Genomic DNA, 18,543 nt, shown 5'->3' on the forward strand with positions numbered 1-18,543 from the left:
AAACTCTTTCTTACAAAAAATATTTTATGAATTTAGTGGTTTTGGGAATATACGTGGTGATGATCAACAACAGTTTTCCTCATGTTCTTTTTAAAATTTTGGTGGAAACTGAAGCCAAGTTTGTTAACATGAAAACTTTTTTTTAAACAAGTGAACCAATAATCTATTTTAAGGGCATACTTGGTCTTACAGGTTAATTATTTTATACTTTAAGATTTTTTATAAATTAAAGCATTGATTGGCAAGTAATCTAAATTTTCATCTTCGAGAATAAAGCTTTTTTTTTTAAAAACAGGATGAAACAAGCGAAGATGCTAACTGTCTTGCTTTGAGTGGACATGATAAAACAGAAACAAAGGTATACTAATTTAGCCTTGGAATACGTACATGGTTAAGAGTACAGAAGATATGATAGAAGTGTCTTTAGAATATTGTACCGTATACAGTTCTATAGGTTTTAGGTTGTTTTCAGTATTGTTTTTAAAGAAGTGTTTGTCCCCCTTTAATGTTAATGCTGAAATTGAATTCCTCAGGTGTATGAGGTCCTTCTAGATGTGGGCTTATCTGGTGGGCACTAAATGGAATAGAGTGATGAGTGAGATGTTCTGTATATAAGTAGAGAAGATAAGGGGTAGAAGTGATTAATTACATTATCAAAGTAATTGAGGAGGATGTGGGTGGTGAGAGGCAAGAGGAGTAAGATGTTATTTCTGACTGCAGAAATAATGAAAGGCTTCATAAAAGAAGACATAGTATTTGAGGCAGTCCTTACAGAGTACGTAGGATTTTTGGTAGTAAAAGATGAGCAGGTCATCTCACTGTTGGGGTGAGCATGTGGTCTGTTTAGAGAACCAGTTTTTTGGCAGACAGTTCTGGCTGGAACCTGGGGTGCAAGGGGTTTGAAACAAGGTAAATGAGATGGGAAAGACTGGTTTAGCCAAAGTACTATACTATGAACATCATTTTCCCCCCAGAATTGAAATGTACCAAAGGCTTATAACTTTTTTCTCCTTATTGTAGGAAAAAAATGGAAATCTTCCTCCTTCCCCCAAATTATCTAGACTTCCATGATTGATATTTTAGCAAGTATTCCTTTGGTGTCTTACAGATTTTGTGTGTGCATACATACCAGTGCCTTTTGCTTTCAAATCTTTATTCACTCTGTAAACCAAGAAAAATTGTTCATGCCATTACATAATCTACAAAAAATTATTAGTAGCTACAAAGAATGCTACCTTAAAACTGTTACCATATTTTATTCAACCAGTTCCCTATTGTTAACAATTGTTTCTGTTAAAAAAGGAACTCACCCTTGCCTACTGTAGTGTTGACTATAGCTAAATACCTGCCATCCACTTAATGTTTATTGTCTTAGGATAAATTAATGAAAGAGGAATTATTGAGACAAAGAGACGCTTCTAAAACTTGATATGTATTATTGCTAAGTCATGCTTCAGAGAGACTGCACTTCTTACTCCTTAGACACTGTTCACCGTTTTCAGTTTCATAGGAGAAATTTTGTATTTCATTATTTTATTATTGTATATGTTGTTTTATAGAAATGCAAATGTTTGTGTATTTCTTTTCACTTTGTATGTATGTATTTTTGTGTGTGCACTGCTTTAAAAAAGTTCAGAGCAGTGGAATGACATGGTGCGTCTTGTATTTTCTGGGTTTTGAGGAGAGAAAGAGAAACCAAAAGGAAGGAAGAACGTTTTAGAGACATTTTCTACGTTTAATTAAAGGCATAGGAGCAGTTTTTGTGCTTCTGGGTAATTTTATTTAATAATATTGAGTAGGTTTTATTTTTTTTACATGGCTAAGAGCTTGGGTTTATATTCTGTTAATTATTGTCTGGGCAACATTTCATAATATGCATGTGCATGTCTTTAATTATTGTTTACTTAAAATGTCCAAGTTAGTTGGTTGGAAAGTCAAGAGATATTTTATGACCATGCCTTATAATATTCAAGTAGGCAAATAGAAATTTATATGTATCTGAAATGGTGAAATAACCTACAACAAGGGGTTTTTTGTGGATAATTAACCCTTTGATGGTAGATGATTTTGTAATGTAGTCACATCTTTCTCTTGATCCCTTCTGTCTTCCAATTTGTCTTTTTTATTAGTCACCGAACCCAGTTATGTTCCTTTATCCTTTTTTAAGCCTCTTTCCTCCCCCATCCTCTTTGTCTCACAGGAACAACTTGATACAGAGACAAGTACAACTCAATCAGAAACCATTCAGACAGCGGCTTCTCTGTTGGCCTCTCAGGTACTAAGTGCAAAAAGCAAGGCGAGTTTTATAAATGTTGTAAAGATTAGTGTTATGATTAATGGATTAAAGTGAGCATAAACTGAAATTTATTAAAATTATCTTTGTGAAAGTAATTGCTAGTGTACAGATGTATTTTTTGTACTTAAAGGTAGAGTACTGGATATGGTGGAACTGTTCTTTCGTGCTTTGGAGATGCGAACTCATTCCCTTATATCTTTTTTGATATTGCAGATCATTTAAATCCTCATTGCATAATATGCAGTGATCACGTAGTGGTTTTATTTATAGGTCAGAGACTGAAAAATTAGAACTGAAAACCATTCTTCATGAGGTGGTTTTTTTTGTTTGGTTTTTTTTTGGTGAGATTTATCTTTTTATTTTTAAAATATGTTTCTGCCTCACTTTTCACTCCTGATTGTCAGTTATTAATTTAGTGTAATCCATAGCTCTTTAAAGTTATTTTTTCATTGTCCTGGAAAGTCTACTTGTGACAGTCCGTTGCATACACTAGGCATCTGGACTTTATTCATTGATTTGTGAACCTTCATTTTGTCTGTGAAATAATTGTTTTCTTCTTGAATCCTTTCAAGTTAAATATACTCCAAACTCTAGGTCAAACTCTGACACGAAGTATTTTCTTTAAGTAGTCATTAAACTGATTAACCCCTACAAGATAATTGAGATAACTGCTGTTACAAGGCAACTGGTATAGTGATATTTTGCTGCTTTGTGTTTCAGTTATTTGAACGTGTTAATTTTACAGCGTGTTTTTGCTGGCTGTTAACCTTCATAGTCCCTAATGATATAAATATGATGATTACTTTCTGAGGTGTCTTTGTTTTCATAACCTTTATCTAATAAAAGTTTTATGGAGAGGAGTAACTACAACAACATTAGGAAGTGTTATGCTTAATACTGATACATGAGCAAACTTGTTTATCAGAATTAAACTGTCCTGTGATTGTGATTACACGACATGTCTTTTGGTTTGCTGCATCAATCTCGGGAACTATTTTCATAGTCTGGTTCAGTTCATTCCTATAGTGATTAGTACCCATGGGTGTTTGCCTTTTAGATATTTTTGTAAGGAATTAGAACTTTCTAATGGAAAGATCTCTAGAGCCACTGAGAGAAAAATCACCCAATTATGTAAAAAGAATGATTATGTTGACTTTTTAAGAACACATTCCTTATTTGGTGGTTTGTAAGGGGCATATTTATTTCCGGGGGGTTGATTATAATACTGTGTCTATGTAACAAATTGTTATTGTTTTGAGATAAACTTGAAATATTTACAGATGAAATGATAGATCTCTGGGATTTGCTTCAGAATAATCTGAGTAAAGGTGGGAGGACTGTAGATCGGCTTTGATTTAGCAATTGATGAAGCTGGATAATGAGTACATGGGAATTCATTACATAATGCTCTTCATACTTTTGTATATGTTTGGAATTTTCCATAATAAAACACTTAAAAATTTCATCTCTATGTTTTTGAATGTTAAAGAAGTCTTTGTAATTTAATCATTTTTACATTATAAAACCTCCCTAAACTTTGAATAATCAAATTACTGCTCAGTTGTGTAGATTTAATTTTTAATTTACAGGGTCAGAAAATAATTGTTTACCATTAACTGTTACTGCTGCTCCTGTGTATAAGGTGGACTTTACATATTCTCCCACAAGGGGGTGCTCTAGTGCCAGTTAATATTACAGCTGTTAGTGTTATTACAAGTAAATATAGCTTAACGAACTTAGTCATTAATCAGTATATGATAGGTGATTGAGGGGTTTGTTTACTAAAGCTATATTTGAAATGACTTAGTTTTTGTATGTCGCCAAAATATTCCTACTTATTTGAAAATTTCTACAGGTATTAGAACAATTTCATAGTAATAGTCACGTTTATTTGCACTCCATTTTTGACAACACTTTTAGTCTTTTTTCATTAAACTTTTAACATGTATGATAAGGTGCTGTCTATTTCTTAGGAAGTAAAGCAGTGGAAAGTAAATCTCACTGTTAAGTTACAGTACTTTGAACAATGTTGTGTTTTTTGCTTTTGTTCTCAGAAAACATCCAGTACAGACCTTTCTGATATCCCTGCTCTCCCTGCAAATCCTATTCCTGTTATCAAGAATTCAATAAAACTGAGATTGAATCGGTAAAAACAACCTCAGGGGTCCATAAACAATATCTGCCAACTCAACCTGTTGTCTTCAAATGCTAAAAACGGAGAATGGAGGGTACAAGACTAGACATGACTGAAAATGGATTTAGGTTTTTTCTGTGACCTCCCTTACTGGGCTAATCAGCACTTGATCGGAAGTCCAGGTTAGTATGTGAAGCCAAGAGTACTATTATTATTGTGTTAGCAACAGTTGCATTACCTATTTCAAAAAATTACTGCCTTTAAAAAAAAAAACAAAAAACAAAACCTCAAGCTATATTTGTATCCATAATTGACATCTGGACTGGGTTTATGTTTGATGCATTGTTTGGAAAATTTGCAATACAAACTGGCATAAGAATTCCTTATTCTGATGATGCACTTTTATGTATTTTTTTTATTAGAAAGTAGAACTAATTTTAGATTTTCAGCTTGATGGATTTTCTTTTTTTTCCTGAAGAATTTCCTTTACCATTAGTCTTCAAATTGGATGCCGTTGTGCGGCGGTGTGCTGTTACACTTCTGAGAAAGGATGAGAGTACACCTAGCTCATAGCTCAGTCCCTGTGAGGTAGCTGTAACCCTTACAAATGAAATGTCAACTCTAGGGTATATATTTGACATTGAAAGAATAATTAGGAAATACTTTGTTTTGATGGGGTCATGATTAAGAAATGATATATTGGTTTTATTTATAGAATTGTTTAGAGTGCATACAAATCAGCGATCAGCCAGCGAATATTTTTCTTTGAGCTTATTAAAGCTCCATATTCTTTTGCCTTCAATCTGATGTCTTTGAAATAAACAAAGCTTTTTGCTCCCTCCCCCTTCTTTTTCTTTTCCCCTTTTTGCTTGTATGCATAAGGTAGGACTTACTTCACAGGAAACAAAATGCCAGTATTTTCGTAAGCCATGGTGTGAAACCAGTGACCCTGTGGCCACATGGCACAGAACACTAAATTTTGGTCCCATGGCTGAAACTGTAGGGTGACGAAAATAATGCCTGTGAAACATGATATCTATCTTGGATGGCCATTTGATCTCTAAATGTGAGGAATTTTGTACACTCCACAGAACTCCTGTCTATAGTAAAGTTGATTTTCAATTTTAAACATGTGGGTGAAAAGGCATTTTCTCCAAGAATTTTAAACTAATTTTTATTTTTAAATGATTGACCAAAATTTGTCAGTAAATTTTACATGTAGTAACATTTTAAAATCATTTCTAGCAAGCACTTGACATCTAGTTAGCTCTCTACTCCTTTTTTGTTTTGTTTTATCTGTCACTAGACTAAGAACTCCTTTCTTTAAAGAAAATAATTCCTCATAATTAAGCAGCAGAGCATTCATCTTTACAAAATACGAGGGATGCCAGATGTTGATATACTTAGTTATTCTTTCTTAATCTGGACAAAGCAGACCTAACAGATTTTCCTGATGAGCATGTTTTATGAATCCTCCATTGTGCTCCCTTCTGTCACACGTGCATTTTTCATGTTAAACTGCAGTTACTTAAAGTCTTCTCCTGTCCTTCTAAATTAATTTTCCAAAGTTGGAGTGTAGTCTTTTCCCCTTAGGCCATGCATTAATTGAAGCTTTCTTTTCACCATACTTTAGAATGTCTAGTTCACACTGTTTCTGCTTCCCACACCTTTGCTCCGCGCAGTCACCTTGCCCTCCTCCCGCCACCTAAGAAGAAAAGATGGTCAGACTAACAGGTGAAGTGTACAAGGTGTCTGTGTGTTTTGTGTAGCTTCAGAGTTAGATTGAAATTGCCAGGCACAGATTTAGTCTTGTCATTTTGTTTACACATCGGGGAAAAAGAATTCAGTTTATTAAACGTTTCATGTAACTGCACCCAAGTTTTGCCAAGCTGGAAACTTGGACCTTTTCTGTGTAGTGACTTTTTAATTCTAGTTTTCATAACCTGGAGGTCAGACTGTTGCTTTCGCATGATGTACGTAGTGTCTCATGACTGGAGTTTGCTTTGTTTTATAGTATCTGTACTCCTTGTATTTTTCAAGAGCTATTTTGTAAACAGATGATGTATTTCTCCATTGAAAACACAATAAAAAAAAAACAGCACAATCCCACAGTTGGCTGGTTTCTTTGACTGACTATTTATTTATTGTTTTTCAGTGATAATACTTCTACTTGTAAGTTGTAGTAAGCTCTAAGTGAAGATTTGCAAAAGGATTTGTTTTGTTTACATTTAGAAAAGATCTGTTTCTGGTGAATTTATGCCATTAGCAGCAATTAATATTTCACATAATCAGGTATTTGTTTTTTTATATAATTTGATCACTAGGGAGTTAAACGTGAATATAGTACCCAATAGTTAACTTTGCAGCTCTCCACCATCCACTGTATCCTGTGTATACAGACACTGTATCTTTTATTTGCATTTATTCCAGGCATGTAGAGTGTACCGCTCATGTGCTTCCTTTTCGAAGCTCGAGGTTTTTAAAGCTGTTGTTGCTTTACCTCTGATGTCAGCAGGTGGCACTGTTGATTTTCAGTGAATTTAGGATCCTGTGTTTCTCATTCTACCAAACTCATATGAGATTATGCTTAAACCCTCAAATGGTCAACATGGCACTCTTAACTCGGGTTAGGAATGAATTGCTTTGTATGTGATGGCCAACTTTTGAGTATGGTCATCTTAAATGCTTTGAGTGGCGGGGGGGCCTCCTTATAGAAAAGCCATTATTTCAAGGAACATGCAGTTGTGTGTATTTTCATTTCTGAAATTCCAAATACTAAAACCTTTATATAAAAATACATGACTGCAATGTGGAATGACTTTCTATTAAAATAAAATTTAACTTTTGGGACTATTAAGTACACGGGAAAATACTGTGAAAATTACCCTTGATTCCATTGTTAACACCTATAGAATTGACCTTGCCGTACTTCCTCTGCCTTGATGCTTAAAACATGGGACTGAGTAGCATGACTCTCTGTCACCCATATGGCCTTTCAGCATTTCATGCCTCTTGCTGAATTAGTAAAATGATAATTAAAAGTGTGCGTTTTGTGGCTCTGAGTATATTCTGGAATAAATTTTGTATTTTTCTAATTAACACCTATGCTTTTTTCTCCATACAGAAAAATGTTTTAGAGCTCTGCGTAGTATTAATACTGCCTGCACTCAAGGTGGCAATAAATGATCAGCAGCTCCAAGTAGTAATTGATACACAAAAGGATAAATCATTAATACACACAAACTTGTAGACCAAGCTCTGGAAATATTAACTGTTAGTGCACCTCAGTGTATTTAAACAAAAAATTGTTTACATAAAAAGGCGTTGAACAATCCTTTGGATATACTTTTGCCTATTTTAATTCTAATAAAAGAATAATACAAGGAAAATTAGTTGCCTTTTAGCCTGAATTGTATGTTTTGTTTGTTTTACTTTTTTTTTTTTTTTCAGTTCTCCACTTTATTCCTTTTTGGTTAGCTTTTCTTCAAACCAAATGGAATGGATGCTGTCTCAACCCAGACCTGAACTTGGTACGTGAAGTACTAAGCATGTTCTGTAGTATACATGACCTTCAGTCATGTAGAGACAAGTGGTCCATTTAATTCTGTGTAATATGTTTCTCATTTGTAGAATCAATTTATTCTCCTTTTTTTGTACTTACCAGTTTAAGAATTCTTGTGACATTTTACTGGCACCAAGAAAGATGGCATCAATATTTCTGAGCCATGTATTTCAGAAGTGGCTGTATGTACTTCATTCTAGAAGTGATTTCATATACTTGAGAAGTCTTTTCAACTTCTGCTTTTCTTCCTCGGAGACATGCTTTTGTCGTAATGTTCTGGGAACATCATCGCAGCTGACCAAACCATACACGTATTTGTTGAAAGGGATGGAATTTTAAGTACACTTTCATTTTCCTCATCCCCTCCCAATTCACAGGCCTTTCCTATGAAGGGTAGAATTAAAGCTGTGCTTAAGCTCACATTTCAGGAAGCTCACATTTGTGTGGAAGGTTGTGATTGTAGTTGTACTTTTTTCTCCAGTCACCTTTCTCACCTTTTCAGATAGCTAAAGATCATACCTACAGAGGGGCACAGTATTGTTTAGAGTTTGTAGAGTTTAACCACCAACTATTTAAAATATTAACATTAAAAATATTACTACTTTAATAATAATGTAAAAAAGACTGCAGTCACTTTTTTTTTTTCCTGTTTTGGGTATCTTTAAATTCTACTAGTAGGTGAAGTGAGGAATAGAACAGTCTGTGTGTGCTCCAATCAAAGCTTTGTATTTTTTGCTGTGATATTTCTAAGGTGCAGGATGATGCTTTTAGTCAAAAATAATTTCCTCCTTGTCACCCAGCTTAGAGTTTTTGTTTACATGTGATGTTCTTGTTTTTTAGTGGAGAGAATGGATTTATGCTAAACCCTCCACAGTCCATCTTGGTGGGTCCCAGAATTGATCAAGGAGAGCCTAAGGATGTCTTGGTTTTGTTTCACATCGGAATAAGCAGTGACGTCTAGAAACTCTGGAGCTGAGTCTCCCTGGGCTTCAACTTGACACTCTGGTCTTAGCAGCAGGGTTCCTCTTCCACCTGAGCACAGACATCACTGCCCTAAGACAGTTTACCTGAGTCACACTACAACACAGTGCATTATGTAGAACAGTGTACATTCAGTTATTTAGTATCAGAGTCTTAAAAACATAAAAATCTTGTTTTACGTCTAGATACGGAGTATTTTTCAAACAACTGCATCAATAGATTGAAATATGAAATAGATTAAAGGGAAACCCACTAAAGATTAATCCTGACCTGTGGTGGATTTAAGTCTTGTGCTGAGTGTAATGTAACTGACAGTTATAATGATAAAATTATCACCTAGTGTTTTAAGAACATGCATCTCTATGTTTGGAACTATCCAGACAGTGTACTCAGTTTTCACTTAATTTGGATGTTTTAAATTTCCTATTGTGTGATTATGGCCCAATTTTTAAAAAATATATGTCTTACAAATAATTTGTAAGTCTTTAGAAGTATTTTGTTTAATTTGTAAGGTGCCGTTTTTGATCCAGCAGATTTCAATCTGAAAAATATATTTTGAATAATACAGAATTTTCAATTTTACAGGTTTCTTTCAGCTCATTGCAGACATTTATGACAGTCTTCTGATCATGTTACATAATCCTTTAAAATATTTTCAGAGAGTATGATAAATTTTATGGAAATGCAGAAAAACAAAGTTATCTCCGGGGAGTGTAGTGATTTTGTGCCACTGCTGTGCCCTCTTCAGTCCCCATACACGTATGTGAATATTTGGGTTCTATTCAGATCTTAGGCATAAAAAAGTGGGTATGTCTTTTAATTTAATAATGAAAAATATCCCAACTTTGTGCTTGTTCCTTGTGGATGCTGTCTTTCTCTTGGCACAACACCCTCCTTAAAAACTTTCACACTGTGTGGTGCCTGGTGCTATGTGATTTCCAGAAATCTGGCATGAAAATTGGTCCTTGTTTGCGTTTTCTGACTGCAGTGGAGCTGTTAATAAAGAGATTGATGATAAAGTTGTCGGAAAGAGACAGTTGGGCAGAACTGCTCCCCATGAGTGACAGAGGGCATGATCTGCCTTCACAGCCAAGAACGCCGCCCCCAGCAGAGAGCCGACCGTGCCTGGACACTGTGCCAAGGCTGTCAGAGGGAGCTTTAGTGCACTATTAAGCTACTACATCTCTTTAATTTAGACTTAGTTTCACATTACCATACTTATCTAAGTTCATGGAATGCTCAGGACAAATACATTTGCAAATATAACAATCCCCTCCCAACTGTAAAATAATTATCTTTGCAAGTTCTTAAAAGCACTCATAATACATTCTAATTTGGCTTAGTAACATTAAATTTTACTTAGAAAACGTTACCGTTTTTATAGAAAACCGGAGTTGAGCAGTCTCCTCAGTCTTCAGGGAGTCATGTCTCGCACCTCAAGAATAAGCTGAGGCTGCAGTAAGTACCCTTCTTGGTGGGGGCTGGGGGTAGGTAGGTTTGTTTAATGGAGGTACTGGGGATTGAGCGCAGGACCTCGTGCATGCTAACTGTTGGCCACAGGGTGTTGGATGTCTTAGTCATGTTGATTATAATTGTGTATACTTCTTACCTATCGCCACTAATAAGCTCAGTTCAGCTGTTCTCTGTTCTGTGTCATTTCCTTGACAGAGCCCTAGAGCTCGGGGCACTCTCCCATAGTGATTTTAAAGGCAGAGATTCTGCCTAGAGTTTTTTAAACTGTCCGAGGTCACATGTTTTCTACTTTAGTTTTTCTTGAATCTGAGACTATTCTGATCAGGTTTTTTTTTAAGGAGACTGCTGTATTATTGTGGCCTTTGTCTTATTAAGTGATTGACAGTGAAAATCTTTGAAAGCTGATTTTGCAAGTATGGTTTTTGCCTCTGTCAGAACTGTTGGATTGGAAGTATGTGTATGTATGTCACAAGGCCTTAAAAATTATCTTTAATATGTTCATAGAATCTCAAAGTTAAAAGGAACCCATGGAAGCATCTAGTTCATTGTGTCTGTGACAACATCGTCCATTTGCATTGAGGGAGGAGTCTGTATTTCATCATTTCCATTGCTGGGCAGTGTTTAAATTTTTAGATTGGGCTCACGGTGACTTCCTTGATCTTCAGCAATCTTCTGCATTACCTTTAGAAGCAGATTGTGACCAATCTCCACTTCCTTTAACATGAGACCTCCAGAACAGATCTCTGCATGTTTGTCCTCTTGACTTAGCTGTGATTTGGGAGGAAGTAACGTGATGTTTGCAGGACCCTGGTGTGGTGAGCCTTCTTTGAGTCACAGCATGTTTGAGGGCCTGCGCTCTAAGGCCAGGTTTGTTCTTCGAGGCCCCTGGACCTCCCAAGGAGTTCCATTGGCTCCAACCACAGCCCTGTAAGCCGTAATCTCTACAGAAGAGACTGGGGCACTGCGGTGGCTGGAGGAACGGTGAGCTGCAAGGACTCCGGGTATTTTGCATCAGCTCCCTCTTGCCCTTGCAGTGCTTTTATGAAGAACCGTGGATCTGACTACTGTTAAACAAGCAGGCTGTAGGAAAACTTGAAATTTTTACTGTATTTCCAGAAGACTTTGAAATGGCTTAGACTTTTGAACTGGCTAAGAGTGAAATTTTTAAAAAAGGGTAGTGTACCTGAGGTAAAGGGGAAGTGTACAGTTAAGTTGAAGCTAGAAACTCAGAGGAAATAACTTAATGCCCCCCTTTCCTTGCTTATTCTGCACGTTTTCAGATTCTCCCCGGCTCAGCACTTTTTTCGTTGCTAGCTTCTTAGAATTCATATTCCCATGAAAGTTAACTTTTTTGTTACGTTTTTATTAGCAATGGCTGGTTAGATGCTAAACCACAGACATTAGGAAAACTTCATTAATTCAGAATTATTTGGTAGTTCTCATTTGTGATTTTTGGTTTGATCACCATTTAAGATTATAACATTCAAATCAATAGAGCTTCCATGAATGAAGGATTAGAAGTTAAAGCATCTAAGGGGCTCTGAACTGAGTGGTGTTTTATTTGAAACCTGTCATTTTGGTTTCCATGGGGAAGAGACAGGGGAGGGAGAATCCCACCTGCTGTGTCTAAGGCTGACAACACGCTGGAGCCAGTTGGGAGGTTGGGGCCCCATGGAGAATAAGACAGGAGACACAGGCATTTTGGTTCAGCGAAAGGCTTGAGCTGCCACTTGTAGAAGTGGCACTGTGGTGGGGTGCCCACTCCCTGGTCTAAGAATTGAATTTCATAGGATACTGGATCACTGTGTCAGGCTTGGCACATTCGAGAAAGTCTTCAGCAAAGTTGCCTGTTAAGACATCCCTGTTGACTGCGATTTTTTTCGCATAGGTGAATTGAAACTAGCAAACAGCTTGTTTGCGTGGAGGTGGAAAGAATGCCTTTCTTCAAGTCAGCTGCAGGCAGATTTCAGCGTTTACCCTGGAACACTCATTGACCTTAACGTCTTGACAATTTTTAGTTCTCAGTTGGGTTAGCCAAAATGGTTTATGGCAATTTGAGCTTTGGTCCAAGGTAGGAGTTAGGAAATCTAACATTGGAAAGAGGCTGAATATTTGACATTCTGTTAAAGTTTGTGTCAGGTCAACCCGATGGTGGATTTTATTTGTAAATAATTATATCAGCTAAATACTGTCACCAGTTAGTTTCTTGAAATTCTGTATCCATCTGCTTGGTATGAGTTCCCCAAACTTGCCTCACTGGAGGTTCCTAGGTAGTACTGGGAGGGAAAAAATGGGTAACTCTAATAAGTAATTTCTTCTGATTTATAAGCTGGATATTGCCAGACCTTGGCCTTTCTGTTGAATTGTACTCCAGGCTGCATCACGTCTTGAGCCTCATGCTCCTGAAGCCTCTGCCAGTGGGTGTAACGTTTGGTGCTAAGATGAGGACCTGGTCCAGTGGCTGGAATGAAATGCCCAGGCCTTCAGGAAGTATAAATCCCACCTTGTCCACAGAGCCTGGTGCCCCTGGGCAGGTTGTTAAAGCTTTCCTTTCAGTTTGAGTAAAACATTTTTCTGTCTCTTTATTTCTTATTGGAATTTAATGTGGATTAGCAAGTAAATAATATGTTTAGAGAATCACAGATTTTTAAGTGCTAAGTTAAACCTAATTTGAGTTTGTTAGAAGGCAGGCCCAAAGGCCAGCTATAGACTGCAAAGGAATAGCTGGCAAACCAAATTCCCAAAGCTGCTTTCTTGATAGGAAATTTGGGCAGGACCAAAGTATGGAGAAAAAAGCCTGGAGTCAAGTAAAGCCCCTTTTCTCTTCTTCTTCTAGTCCTTTTTTTTTTTTTTTTAATTAATGCGGGATGGGGACAGATTGGCTTCTTCACCAGAACACTTTCTGTCTTAGTGCCGAGAGAAACGCAGTGCACAGCTTCTGGGGAGACGGCGTGCCTGCCTGCTTCTAGCTGAGGGTTCAGACTCAGCGAATGGACTGGGAAGAATTTCTGACATCAGCTGGTGTCAAGTGGCAGGTCTGACTGTTTCAGTGACCTGGGAAGTTAGTGCAGACGCGCAGTAAGGGCGCCACCGCCTACGGCTGGGGGCGGGGCACAGGCCTAGCTTGGGAAGCACCTTGCCCTCCTGTGCTGTCAGGACTCAGTCCTGAAATGGGACCTTGTGTTTTCCTACTCTGCAATGTTGCCTTTTCGTGTACTTTCTTGGATATTACTGGGAAAGGCCAGTGTTATTAGCTCTCTTTTTTTTTTTTTTTTGTATAGACTTCTAGTTTCACCACAGCTAAAATGCTTTTCTGCTGTTTGGACGCCCTGACGGCGTGCTAGAGATGAGGGGGCCAGAAGTCTGCAGACTGCAGGGGAGATGGACCTCGACGAGACTAGAGGACTGTAGTCCTGGGGAGGTTCAGGCTTTGGCGAGTTTGGGTGAACTGACCCATTCACTCCCAATTCTCTTTAACAGTTGGCTTGTCTAAAATTAGGATTGAAAAAGTTAATTTTGCATATTAAGATGGTTTCTTATAAATTTTTTTTAGCCAGTTAAGCCAGAGAGTACCTAGAAGAAGTGCTAACAGGTTTTACACCACTCAAGAGTAGAGCAAATAGATCAACAGTGGTATCTCTGAGGGTGCTCGGAGGTGCTGTAACTACTGTACCATGTCTGAAGGGGCTCACGGGGTAAATTCGTATTAAAAACACAAAATTACGGCCCAAGTGCCCTGAGAGGAATTAGATAAAAACAATGCTTAAATTAAGAGGTGAAAGTAGAAATCAGTATCTAACATCTAAAAATGAATTGTTTGTAGGGAGGGTTTTGTCCATTATTTTGTGTATAAAAGGCTGTGACCGTGGTAAACGTTCTTTACGATGTGGATTGTGGCTGAATATGTCTTGGCAAATTCATTGTTAGGTGAACTGACTTTAGGCACATTTGATGTCTAGAATTTGTCATTGTTGGTCTTTTCTGATTATAATAAGAATAGATACTCACTGTAACACTTGAAAAATACAAAACCACCTGTAACCCTGCCTCTTAGAGTTAGTTTTTAAGATCGCTTCATGTATTTTCTTCGTCTTTCATGCACTTTTTTTTTTATATACAATTGAGAATCCTACTGGGTAAGTAGTTTTATATTGCAAGCATTTTCCCTACAAATTGTTATGGCTGTTGAACAGGTGTGGTGAAGAACCCAAGAATATCCTGTGGGTCCTAATGAGCCACCCTTTGGAGCGCGGCCTTGGAGAAACGTGGTGGTGTCTGGAACCAGGAGGGTCAGTGGAGGCGGGAACAGGCTGTGTGATGGGGAAGGACTCTGAAATTCCTCAGGAGAGGACTGAATTGTGGCTCACTGTGATGGCTGGCTTTATGCTGAAATGAGTACAAAGATGGTTAGAACAAACAAGTTCAGAGGGTCTTAATTTAGCCAGATCTTTCCCCCTAGTCCCACCCCCTTATTTTTGCAGTGTAGTAATATAATTCTAATGGACACAGTTCTGCCCCCCTGAGTGTTCATTCAACCAAGACCAGCCTGCACCCTACTCCTTGCCGCAGCCACTTGGCTGCGACCCCCAGGGGTGTAACACTTGTCTCGTGGCTGCTGTGGGTCCCATGTCCCTGAAACAAGTTCACTGGGCTTGTGAGGCAAGTGACACATCACAGAAGCCAGCGGAGGCTGTGAGTAGTGTGCCCTTTCTCGTCCGACAAGTGGGGTCCATGTAATGACCTCTTAAGGTAGGACCCATTTCTCTGCAGGGTCCTCCCCCAGGAAGCCTTTTAGTCCTTGGCATCCATCATCGTGGGAGCTCGGCTTTGCTGAGTATTTGTGAGTCTTTATTAAGGCTTGAAACAGCTCTTCCCATAGTGATGCGTAAAGGCAGCCCTCACCCCCAGCCACTCCCCACGGCCCCCTTGCGGCCCAGGCTCTGCGGCTCCTTCACTCTTCCAGTCGTGCAGCCACTGGCCTCGGGCCCCCAGCACCCGCCCCCAGCAGGCAGAGAGGTCGAGCTAGACTGGGCTGCTGTCGGTGCCCCAGTGGTGGAGGGGAGAGGGAGGCATTTGCTCCCACCGCTGGTGGGAGACGCTGCAGTTTGACCAAAGGGCACCCCAGTCCCCAGGCATCTTGTAACCTGAGTGGGAGACACTGGAGAAAAGAGTCAAGCAGGATTTGGGGCGCTCCCGTCCTGATGAGGCCCGTCTGTCTGTCTGCTGGTACTACTCACACCCTTCCCTGAAGGCTGGAGGGGAGGGTGCGCAGGGAACAATAAACCTCTCAGCCGGGAGGGGAGATCTGGGGGGGTGCCGAGGAGGAGGCGGGGAGAGGAGAAAGGAGGACAAATCTTTGGGAACCTTTGCTGGAAGGAGGCCAGGGGAGTGCGGCCCCAGGCAAGACACACACCTCCCGGCCCCTGCTCCCCCCCTCCCTGAACAACCTCACGGAGAACCTTGGTTCCAAAACGCAAGCTGCTCCGCAGCCCAGCTTGAGGCCCCAGCCCAGGCCTGACTGGGACCCGGGGGGCCTGGGTGTGTGAGCGGCTCCCCGGGGCCGTGATGCTTTTCCAGGGCAGCCCAGCCTGGTACAGCCAGTCACACAGGGCGCAGCTGCCCACTTGCTCCACGCGCTGCCCTGCTGTTTGCTCACGCTGGTTACGCTCTGCTTCTGGTTACGCTCTGGAGGGAACGGATGTCTCTTCCCTGGAGACCTTGGGGCGGCATCTCCTCCTGGAGGGAGGCCGTGAGCCTGCTGACTTGTGCAGCAGGCCGGTGCATCACTCCACCAGCACTTCTGAGCCCCAGGTGCCCGGCGTGAGTCCCAGGTGTGTCAAAGGAGGATGGTCGAGTGTGCCCCTCTTCCGTTGGCCATCGCGTGCTCTTCCTTAAGCTCAGAAACCCTTGCCCCAGCTCCTCACTATCCATCCTTTTGGGGCTTGGCTGGCTTTTACTCCTGCAGGTTGTGGCCCAGGTACCATCTTCTCTGAGAAGTCTGGGTCCCTCAGGCTGGGTGAGACCCCTCCACTCCCGAAGCACTCCGTGTCTAAGTCTCTTGCACTTGCCACACACTGTCTTGTCTGGGAACAGAGCTGTGAAAGCTGGGGCTGTCTTGATACATACCTAGAGCCACAGCCGTGATGCGTGGTAGGTGATTGGCAGTGTAAGTTCAGGGAATGAAAGATTGACCAATTCCCACCCTGAGAAGCTCCCAGTGTAGCGGGAGGAACACCAGCTAACATTTATTAAAACTTGATGTACTAGGCACTGTGCTAAGTGCCTTCCACTGATTATCTCATTGAATCAACAATCCTTTAAGCAGATAATATGACTCCCATCTTATAGATGATGAAACTGAGGCCCAGAGCAGTTAAATACTTGTCCAAGTTCCCACACCTTCTAGATGGTGGAGCCAGTTGCTATAACAGGCATGTTCAGGGTGGAGGAGGGGGACATCTGACCATCCTAGGTGCTGTCTGGCACTCTCTGCATCTCTCATTCAGTTCTCAAAACAGCCCTGTGGGAGCAGTGTTGCTACCTGGAGCCTAAGAATTCAGAGAAATTCAGTGGTTTGTTCAAGGGCACCAGCTGGGAAGCAGTCCAGTCGGAATTCAAACCTCTGACCGGTCCTGAGCGGACAGACGCTGCAGAGAGGACCCTGACGGCCAAGGGGCTTCCGCAAGGCAGGAGCTGTTTCTGCCTGTCATCCCTCCTCTCCTTGCCGGGGAGAGATTCTGTGGCCATTCTTGTTGCCATTTACTGAATAAACCATAACAGGGAGCACAGCTAACGGGGATGTGGTTGGAACTGGAAGGTCCTTATAGATCTCGGGGCTCACTGTCGGAACCCTTTCCTTGGATTAGGACTAATGGCTGGTTACCCAAAGTCTACCCAGTCGCCTCCCTGGCTACGGCAGGTTTTGCAGAATAAAATGACAGGGGCTTAACAAGTTGGTGAGTGTGGCCAGCACACATATAGCACAGGGCTGGACCAGTGCTGGTAAAGGAAACCAAGCCATTTAGGTGGTTTCAAAAAAACCCAGTCTTGGGGGGAAGGTATAGCTCAGTGGCAGAGCGTGTGCTCAGCATGCGTGAGGTCCTGGGTTCAATCCCCAGCACCTCCATTAAGTAGAAACCTAATTACCTCCCCTACAAAAAATGAAGTTAAAAAAAAAACCTTGCCCTGTGAATCATTTTTATAAAAAATGAATATGGTGTCACTGCCTTACTTTTCACGTCCTTAAACGGATGCTAAGAGCATTCAAGAGAGAGCAAGTCCAGGTTCACACTCGGCCTTAACTATTTTACCTTCTGAGGCGCACGGGCTGACTTTAGAGTAACTCCTGCGGTCGTCACCAGTGGAGTGGGGATTAAAAAGGGGAAGGGATGACTCAGGGAGGAGGACAGACGATCTAGGCTACGAGCGAAAGCTTATTTATCTGGCTGTCTGTCTGGCAGATACTCTGTCCCCCTGGAACTCAGCCCTGAATCTCTGAACCGAGCAGTGAGCGGGAAAGGCTCCAAGCTCTGAGCAGAACGTCACAGAGCCCATCCCCGAGGCTGGGCCCCACCTCGTCCGGGGCACAGCCGGGCTCTTTGTGGCCATCTCACGGATCCTTCGTGGGAACAGCGTGTGGATACGCTTGTGTATCTGTTTTCGCAGCTCGAACCAGATTACCCTAGATGGCGTTAACTTCAGCCAGCTTCACGTACGCGAGGTTAAATGCTGCCACACACCCGAGCCCCTGTACTCCTCACGAGGACCTCGTGAAGCAGGCCTTGTTGACTGCATTCTACAGATCGGGAGACGAGCTCAGATGAGAGGTGTCCAGCTTGTAGGCTGCATATGTCTGGCATAGATAGCTGCTTTGCTAAATGATTTGCTAATTGTGCCAGGGGAGGGGAGAGAAGGACGGCTGCCTTTTGGCCTCAAGTTGACTTTTTAAGAGACGTACACTTTGAACCACTGGGGCTATGTCTTTTCTCTGCGTCCCTCTATACAGACTGGTGAGGTTTTTAGATTTCTTCCAGAAAACCCTCAGGAAAGGGATTTGGGGAAAGGGGGAGTCAAGACTTGGCTCAGAGTGAAGTGAAA

The 18,543-nt window shown here is 40.7% G+C and overlaps 1 protein-coding gene across 7 annotated transcripts in view; it reads left to right on the forward strand.

Annotated features, from left to right (window-relative positions):
- PAPOLA (poly(A) polymerase alpha) overlaps positions 1-6,539 on the forward strand; it is a 53,420-nt gene extending 46,881 nt beyond the window's left edge. For 3 of the 7 annotated variants that reach the window (XM_015247668.3, XM_006213899.4, XM_072963674.1), the window contains exons 20-22: positions 296-358; positions 2,201-2,275; positions 4,351-6,539. In XM_015247668.3, coding sequence (XP_015103154.1) covers positions 296-358; positions 2,201-2,275; positions 4,351-4,446 — 234 coding nt within the window. In that variant the 3' untranslated portion in view covers positions 4,447-6,539. The remainder of the gene's footprint in view (positions 1-295; positions 359-2,200; positions 2,276-4,350) is intronic. The other 4 variants (XM_015247669.3, XM_072963676.1, XM_015247670.3 and 1 more) reach the window with 2 other exon arrangements.
- The last annotated feature ends 12,004 nt before the right edge of the window (positions 6,540-18,543 follow it).

Source organism: Vicugna pacos, chromosome 6 (assembly GCF_048564905.1).
Source record: "Vicugna pacos chromosome 6, VicPac4, whole genome shotgun sequence".
Classification (NCBI taxonomy): domain Eukaryota; kingdom Metazoa; phylum Chordata; class Mammalia; order Artiodactyla; family Camelidae; genus Vicugna; species Vicugna pacos.